This window comes from Syngnathus acus, chromosome 1 (assembly GCF_901709675.1).
Source record: "Syngnathus acus chromosome 1, fSynAcu1.2, whole genome shotgun sequence".
NCBI lineage: Eukaryota > Metazoa > Chordata > Actinopteri > Syngnathiformes > Syngnathidae > Syngnathus > Syngnathus acus.
Window position 1 is genome coordinate 13,690,736 of NC_051087.1, and position 8,773 is coordinate 13,699,508.

The window sequence follows — 8,773 nt, forward strand, 5'->3', positions numbered from 1 at the left end:
GACAATCGCGCCCCCCCCCCCCCCCCCCCGCTGCCTTCACGGCCTCTCTAGACAATGTGAAACTACTAATAACTAACATAAATAACAAGTTTGTCAAACCTGTGTCACTCCAAATAATCAAATCCTTCAAACTCTTCGTCCACTTTGTTTTTTTCATTTCGCTAAGACTAACCTCCGCTTTTCGCCAGTCCTTTACAAGTTTCTCACTAACTTCAAACTTTCTTTCTGCTGCTCGATTACCGTTTTCGGCTGCAGATTTTACTATATGCAGTTTGTAATCTGCAAAATATGATTTTCTTTTTGGTGCCATTTTTGTTAAACCCTTCTCAGTTGATATGAGTTACAGCCAATGGTGAATTTATCAAAGCAGGCCTAGAGCGCCCTCATCTGGTTTAGTCTGAAAATAACATGTGAAGTGAATCTACTTCACAATGACGGGAATGTGTGTGAGTGACAAAAAAAAAAAATTGTTAAGCCCTTCTCAGTTGATATGAGTTACAGCCAATGGTGAATTTATCAAAGCAGGCCTACAGCGCCTTCATCCGGTTTAGTCTGAAAATAACGTGAAGTGAATCTACTTCACAATGACTGTAATGACGGTGTGAATGTGTGTGTGACCAAAAAAAAAAATTATAATGTTAAAAATTTCACATATAAGTTGCTCCTGAGTATAAGTCGCACCCCCACCCAAACTATGAAAAAAGGTGCGACTTATACTCCGAAAAATACGGTACTTAAGGATTTTTTTTTTTTTTTAAGCGAAGCCAATGAAATATTGAAGTTAAAAACAAGGGCCACATTAAAAAGAACGGTAATGGCAGTTAAAATGCCTCAAAGCAACTACACAATTCTCCCTCTCTCTCTCTCTCACTCTCTCTTTGTCTCTCTCTCTCTCTCTTTCCCCATCCCTGCATCTAATAACACACACACACTATGTCTGTCTGCCCTTGTTCTATTTATTTGTTTTTTTTTGTTTTTTTTAGTAAAATGCATTGTAATAAACAGGAGCTTCTGAGGAGGTGTACCCCTTGGAAACATAGGTATACCGCTGCTCGGTCCCTGACATGTTTTTGGGAATGCTGACTACACTGTGTTCCAAATTAGTAAGCATTTGCAGTTTTTGTTAATAATACCAAATAGGCAAGACAATTTAGAGTATATTTTTCTTAAATTATGAATGAATATATTAGCCTTATAATAATGGGGATTTTGCAGAACAACCAAGATATAACAATTAGAATATTACTCCAGTTCCAGTGTATCCAAATTATGATGATGGGGATGATGGGGATGATGTTGATGATGATGATGACGATGATGATGATGGTGGTGAGGATTCTATCTCTTGTACCGCTCACAACTGTACTGGCGCCTATCCTAGCTGACTTCGGATGGGAGGCAGGGTATCGGTGGTCACAAGCCAAGGGCCCAAATATTGTAGACAAACATTTCACACAATTTAGAGTCTTCAATTATTATCCATCCATACAACCATTTGCCAAATTTTGTTATTATTATTATTATTATTGTTATTATTATTATTATCAGTAGTAGTAGTAGTATGTTATTTTTTAATAATAATATATTCATAATATATTATTATTAACTTTATTATTATTTATCATGAGCGGCTCGGTGGAGCACTGGTTAGCACGTCCGCCTCACAGTGTGTTCGATTCCACCTCCGGCCCTCCCTGTGTGGAGTTTGCATGTTCTCCCCGGGCCCGCGTGGGTTTTTCTGGACACTCCGGTTTCCTCCCACATCCCAAAAACATGCTTGGTAGGCCAATTGAGCACTCCAAATTGGCCCTAGGTGTGAGTGCAAATGGTTGTTCATCTCTGTGTGCCCTGCTGGCGACCAGTTCAGGGTGTCCCCCGCCTACTGCCCGATGACTGCTGGGCTAGGCTCCAGCATGCCCGCGACCCCCGTGGGGACAAGCGGTATAGAAGATGGATGGATTATTTATCACTCTCATTGCTGTTATTGTCAATACACAGCTTTTGAAAATAAAATAGATTGAAGAAGAGAAAAAATTATTTTGTAGAAATATTTAAAAAACTAAACTAATGTGATTTTGAAAAAATAATCTGCAGGTATCAAATATTCACATTGGCCTTTTCTTTTCTAAACCACCAGTGATTGTGTTCTTTTTGTAAAGAAGCAGACAATTCAGCTCAAGGAAAATTCTTCAGTTTCCCCACAATGAAAAATTTAGCTTTGCCGATAATGTGGAACAAAGTCTTTAATTATGTTCATCTGTTTAAAATCACCAAGCCTGTCCAAGATTGATACAAGTGATCTGTGCAAAAACTTTGCAAGTAACCAAAAACTCAAATGTTGAACTTAAATTCGATATACAGTGGAGCCTCGGTTTTCGAACGTCCCGGTTCTCGAACAAATCGGTATTCGAAAAAAAAATTCAAGATTTTTTTGCTTCGGATGTCGGACGAAATTCGGTTGTCGAACCTCGCGAGATGAGCCGAGAGGACCCGTATGGCAACTGACTCCGTTCGTTATTACGTTCTCGTTACTCTGAGGATTGCATCAACTCTAATCATGCCTCCAAAGGAAGCAAGTGGGAGCAGTAAAGCCCTCCTAAAAGAACAAAGACGCTCCTAAAGCAATGCAACACTGAGCGCCCGGCGCGCTGCGATTGCGCGATCGGACCAAATTAAGCCCCCTGCGCACTGAGGTCCATTTAAATTTTGGAAAGTACATTAGGACTTTAAAAATATTTTCTAAATTTTAGCGACCGCTCTGTCACAATAATGCGACCAGCGCGGTGCAGTTGCGCGGTCGGCGGCGCGCAACGGTTGCACGTTCGGCGGTGCGCTGCAGTTGCGCCATCGGACAAAATTAAACTCCCTGCGCACTGATGTCCACTTAAATTTTGGAAAGTACAGCAGGACTTTAAAAATATTTTCTAAATTTCAGTGACAGCTCTGTCGCAATAATGTGACCAGCGCGGTGCAGTCGCGCGTTCGGCGGTGCGCTGCAGTTGAGCGATTGGACAAAAATGCGCAAATGAAAAAATGCTTAAATAAGGCGGGGGTTTTTTTTTTGCTTGTAACGGATTATTTTTTTCCCCATTATTTGTAATAGGAGAATATGATTCGGAATTCGAACGATTCACTTCTCGAACAGCCTTCTGGAACGGATTGTGTTCGAAAACCGAGGCTCCACTGTATGTACATAATGATTTGGAACACAGTGTCGCTTGGGTTAATCTGCAGGGGATGTAGTGTCACCATTTGGGCATCATCATGTCTAGTTCCATATTATAGTTTAGAGATTATATGCACCTTGTCTGACCTGATTGCTTGATAAATGTACTAACTACTTTGGCTTGACTTTGTCTCTTTGATATATATTTATATCTCTATCTACTTGTCAGGTTTCATTATTTGAAGTAAACATGAAAAAAAATGTTTTTTAAAATGGAATAGTGTTTTATATAAAAGACAATAATAATAATAATGAAACTGTTGTTTTTTTCACGTTAGAATAATGCCTTACATGTTGGTCTACTTTCCATACCATGAACTTAATATTGTAACAATTATTCTTACTGATCATAATCACCTTAATTTTTTTTCCCCATCCATTTTCTGAACCACTTTATCCTCACGAGGCTCATACTCGTGCTGGAGCCTATGACAGCTGTCTTTGGGCAGTAGGCGGGGGACATCCTGAACTGCTTGCCAAGCAATCACAGGGCTTTTTTTTAAGTCAGTTCTTGAAGAGTCCTCTAATGTGCAGGAAAGACTATGGCCAGTTCTATTACAATTACATTTCCTGAGAATCAGAGAGTCCTGTTATCTTTTATTTGAAGCAAGACAAGATTTTGTACATGGATCTTCTCTTATATTCAGTTTGCAGGCTGGTTACATTGCCCGTCGTTGACACTATAAATGGATAATGGCTTTTTTTTTTTCTCTTTTTCTCAAAGGAAGAACATGAAACCTGACATTTACGAATGCTATCTAAATTATGGCAACGCTTGATGTCGGCATATAGCAAAATACACCAGGAAACAAGTTAAAATTATGAGTACAGTACAGAGTGCAGCATGTAATTTGTCACAGGGATTACATGAACTTGTAAAAAACATTCAATTGGCATTGGCGTGTTGCTTTAAATGTGCATTGTGTTGTAAAGGTACATTGTTGTAAAAGAAGAGGCTGAACAAGTTAAAAATCGTATGGCATTTCATCCATTATCTGAACCGCTTTATCCTTCGATACATTCAATAAAATAGACTGCAAAGACAAGATACGGTATTTGATGTTCAAACGGATCAACTGTTTTTTTTAGTTAGTTAGTTAGTTAGTTAGTTAGTTAGTTAGTTAGTTAGTTAGTTTGTTTGTTTGTTTGTTTGTTTGCAAGTATTTACTAATTTTGAATTTATTAGCAGCAACACATTTCAAACAAATTGGTAAAGGGGCAGGTTTACAACTGTGCTACATCAAATTTCCTGTTCAACATTGTTGAAGTTTAATATGTGGATTTCTTTGCCATTCTTGCTTGATGTACAACATTGTGCTGATGGCATTCAGATGGTTTGGTCTTTTGGTTGGTCTTTTCCTCTTTGATTCGGAGGACATGAGAATGGACTCGTCAGAGCACAGCACATGATGCAATTCGCGCCAGTCCATCTCACATGGCTCAGATGGCTTTCACTTTACATAGTATTTAACTTGCATTTGTAGATATAGTGATGAACTGTTTTAACTATTAATGGTGATGGACCATATATAATGAAATCCCTAAACTCCTTGCAATTGGACCACAGTATTTGCTCATGCAGTTCACAAAGCGGTGAGCCTCACCCCATCCAACAACTGGGCCTTTCAGGGATGCTCGTTTTAGAACCAACCAAGATAGTTACCTCTTTCGAAAAACAAACTGTTCACCTGTTGAATGTTCCAAAGTTCCAAACAGATATTTTTTTAAAGCATTCCTCAATGCTCAGTCATTTGTTGTCCTTGTCCCAGTTTTTTTGGAACTTGTTGTAGGCATCAAAATTCAAAAATGAATATTTGCACACAAAATTACAATAACATTCATCAATTTGAATATTAAATATCCATACACAGAGACATATACAATCTGAGCCTGCATGTTTCAGCAATGCATGCTGTTTTTTCCCACTGCAGCTCTCCGCCTCAATGTCATTACCTTGTATATAGTTACTAATAATGAATGACGCTATTTACAATAATCGTTTAAACAAGCACTGACAGCACTTTGGTGAATCATTTCCCCAAAACATTCACAGGTAATACAACTTCATGTCAGTGTTGTATTGTTTTTCTCACATTTGCTCTTCTCTTGTTTAACCATCCATTCTCTTTTCATTTTATAGCCAGAAACTCAGCTTCAAGGAGCGTGTGAGGATGGCTAGCCCGAGAGGTCAGAGCATAAAGAACAGGCAAACATCCTCAGTGAATGACCGTCGTTCTCCAGTAGCAGAGGCTGGTACAGAGGCTACCAGCCCTGCCAAGGTACAAAAGAGCTGGAGTTTCAATGACCGCACCCGTTTTCGACCCTCACTGCGCCTTAAAAGCCAGTCGCGGTCCACCACTGATGGTGAGTGGCTTTTAGGATTTGATCACTTGTAAGAGGGACTATTGTTGCCACTGTTCTCATAGAAATCACAATCTTAACATATTTTCATGTAGAGGTAAAAATAATGATTTTCTTTCGGAAAAATCATAGCAGTAACGTCAACTTTTTCTTCAAGGGCCCAATTAAGCAGTTCTGTCTCCTGTCTCTGGGTGTTTTCAAAACAAAAAGATGTCAAACGATGGTTGAAATAAGTTCATAGTACTAATTGTCAGTATTTAAATGGAAAGACACATCTCTGCCTAGATCACTTTTTTCCCCTTGTCTTAATTTAATAGGTTCCAGGTGGTCTCGTATAATTTTACATGGTTTCTCTTCAGTTCACCATCGTGATACAATTTTTATTTTCATACAAGCTAGCACAACAACTTGACTCATTGATATTCTTCGCAACTTGGACATTCCAGTTAAAATTTTCTAGAGAGAAAAGTCCCACTTTCCTCGAATGTAGCATAATTTCGGCTCGATAGAAGAAAGCAAGTTAGCAGTAGCTTGTGTTGAGCTTTCTGGAAAGACCCATTTTGGCGATTGGTGATCACTTTAGTAGACACTGTTTAATAAAATGCCAGTACAGTAATAGCAATCAATTCCATCCTGGCAAGTATTAAAATGTATTGAACCTTGCTATGATTGGAAGTCCTTTCTACTTGCATGTCTATTTATATGAAAATATATCAACAGTCTGCATGTATTGTTCTGTGCTGCTAGGGCTTGTATTTTGGCAAACATGGGGCTTTGTGGTATAACAGTAATCTAATAACATTCAGGAAATAACTTGCCCAACTTTCGCTCCATAAGGCGCACTGGATTATAAGGCGCACCCTCATTTAATTTTTTATTTTAGAAATTATTTCATATATAGGGCGCACCGGATTAAAAGGCGCATAAAATAGAAGCTATACTGCAACAAACTGAGGTTGACTAGGGTTGTGGTATGCACCCACTAGCCAATAACCAATGAGCCCTCAGTAAACAATCACGTTTCTCAAACTCTCTCCCATAAAAGTGATCGGAACCGACTAAAGACTGATTTAACACATTGGTGCTGCTTATTTATGATTCCGTTGGATATTGATCCGTAAACGTACTCGAAAACATTAACGGAACAGCCTATTTTGAAATGAAATAGCCTCGCGGGTACAACAGCTATTCAGTGACACCCCCTGACCACGGTTGCCGTAATGCTGGGAAGCGATGTGACCTTGTAATTTACTAGTCGTACTAAAATGTACTGAAACATTTTGGCAGAGCGCTGTTTACAACCAGTATGGATCAACAAATTCATCACTTGATCCATATATAAGGCGCTCTGCATCATAAGGTGCACTGTGTTTTTTTGAGTAAATTTCAAGTTTTTAAGTGCGCCTAACAGTGCAGAAAATACGCTAGTTATTAATTAAGATTTAGGTTCAGCAACAGTCATTTTTTCTCCTAGTTATACATTAAAATGCATTGTAAAGTGTGTACTGTACAAGCTTTGATAGGTCAAACTTAAAAACAAAAAGTAATAAAATATCTCTAAAACATGATGTACTGCAAAACAAATTCAATACTTTTAAAAAAGCATCACCTTTTTTTTAGGGACACAAAAAGCCATCTCTGATTAAATTTGCTGTTGACTTTACTTTATTTGTTTATTTGACAATGCAAATTAATGAACACTTGTACAATTAAATTACACAGTGTAAATATAGCAGATTTAGCTATGAGCTACTTTCCATTCGTAGTCCTTGTTAGGGAGACAACTACAATTAGAATTTACAATAAGTATCAAATATAAAAATAAAAGTAACGTCACTTAACTTCAATGTGTCTTATTGTCTGTGTTGACATAGTTGACTTGGTTTGAGCTATCTTTTAAGCTCTTTTTAAAAGTAAGCAAGTTATGACAGTCTCAAATAGCTGTTGTTAGATTATTCCAGAGTGTGCATCCCTTTCCAGTTTATGTAATTTGTTGTGTTGCGGTCTTTCTGAATGGCACAACACAGTCCCTTCTAGAGACAAATCAGACCAAAGCAATTCATTTTTTGTCTTTCTTAAATTAATATCGTACATAAACATTCAGAGTTGACTTGAAATCATTTCTGTATTCCTTTAGTTTACTTTCATACAAAATACTTATTGACCATTAGTCCATATGTAAAAAAATAAATAAACCTAATAAAAACTCAACAAATATGAAGCCATTAAAAATAAAAAACTCCAATAAAACTAATAAAACAGTCTGTAAAAACAAACTTACTGAATTGGGAAATAAGAATAAAAACAGGTAATAAGCCCCATATAGTTTTGTATTTGCATTTTGTGTTGATGAACCAAATTAACAACTTGTTTGATTATCTTTTTGCCCCACCCCCCTTCCTAAACGGCAGATTCTAACATGGCAGGAGAGGATGGTTTTGATGAGAAGGGCTGTCATTGTGAGATCTCAGTGGAGGACTTACTGCCTTCTGTTAAGTGTGCCATCAGAGCGATAAGGTGAGTAAAAGTCACTTTTTCTTTTTTTTTCCTTTTCTGTGTGTATCTTTGTAGTTTTGCCCATGGAATTGAATCTTGGTTGCAACCAACTGCTGCAGTTAATTTAAATGTTAACTTAATGACACTCCATATCCTTCAATATTTCAAGAGAAGTTACGACTCATCCATAATCCTGTTGCTGTTCATTACTTTCTTTATACACTTCTTGTGACCTTTGTTTGAGCTGGTGTCCAACAAAGACCATTACAGTTGCATTTGCAGTGAAGCTGAGATTCTAGTTGTCTTTTGGAGTAAAATAAAATAAAGTGCACTAAATATATTTTTGGCGGCTCGGCGGCGCACTGGGTAGCACGTCCGCCTCACAGTTAGGAGGGTGCGCGTTCGATTCCACCTCCGGCCCTCCCTGTGTGGAGTTTGCATGTTCTCCCCGGGCGTGGGTTTTCTCCAGGCACTCCGGTTTCCTCCCACATCCCAAAAACATGCTTGGTAGGCTGATTGAAGACTCCAAATTGTCCCTAGGTGCGAGTGCAAATGGTTATTTGTCTCTGTGTGCCCTGCGATCGGCTGGCAACCGGTTCAGGGTGTCCCCCGCCTACTGCCTGTTGACGGCTGGGATAGGCTCCAGCACTCCTGCGACCCCCGTGGGGACTAAGCGGTTCAGAAGATGGA

The 8,773-nt window shown here is 38.6% G+C and overlaps 1 protein-coding gene and 1 long non-coding RNA gene across 5 annotated transcripts in view; one reads left to right on the top strand and one right to left on the bottom strand.

Moving 5' to 3' along the window:
* The window catches only part of LOC119128506 (potassium voltage-gated channel subfamily KQT member 5-like), a 98,570-nt gene that overhangs the window by 82,879 nt on the left and 6,918 nt on the right, over positions 1–8,773 (top strand). For all 4 annotated transcript variants that reach the window (XM_037260997.1, XM_037260994.1, XM_037260987.1 and 1 more), the window contains 2 exons: positions 5,367–5,590; positions 7,999–8,104. In XM_037260997.1, coding sequence (XP_037116892.1) covers positions 5,367–5,590; positions 7,999–8,104 — 330 coding nt within the window. The remainder of the gene's footprint in view (positions 1–5,366; positions 5,591–7,998; positions 8,105–8,773) is intronic.
* On the bottom strand, positions 6,318–7,456 carry LOC119128566. Its single transcript, XR_005099047.1, has 2 exons — positions 7,011–7,456; positions 6,318–6,415 (listed from the first exon to the last, which is right to left on the bottom strand). It is a non-coding gene; the product is annotated as an uncharacterized LOC119128566 (long non-coding RNA).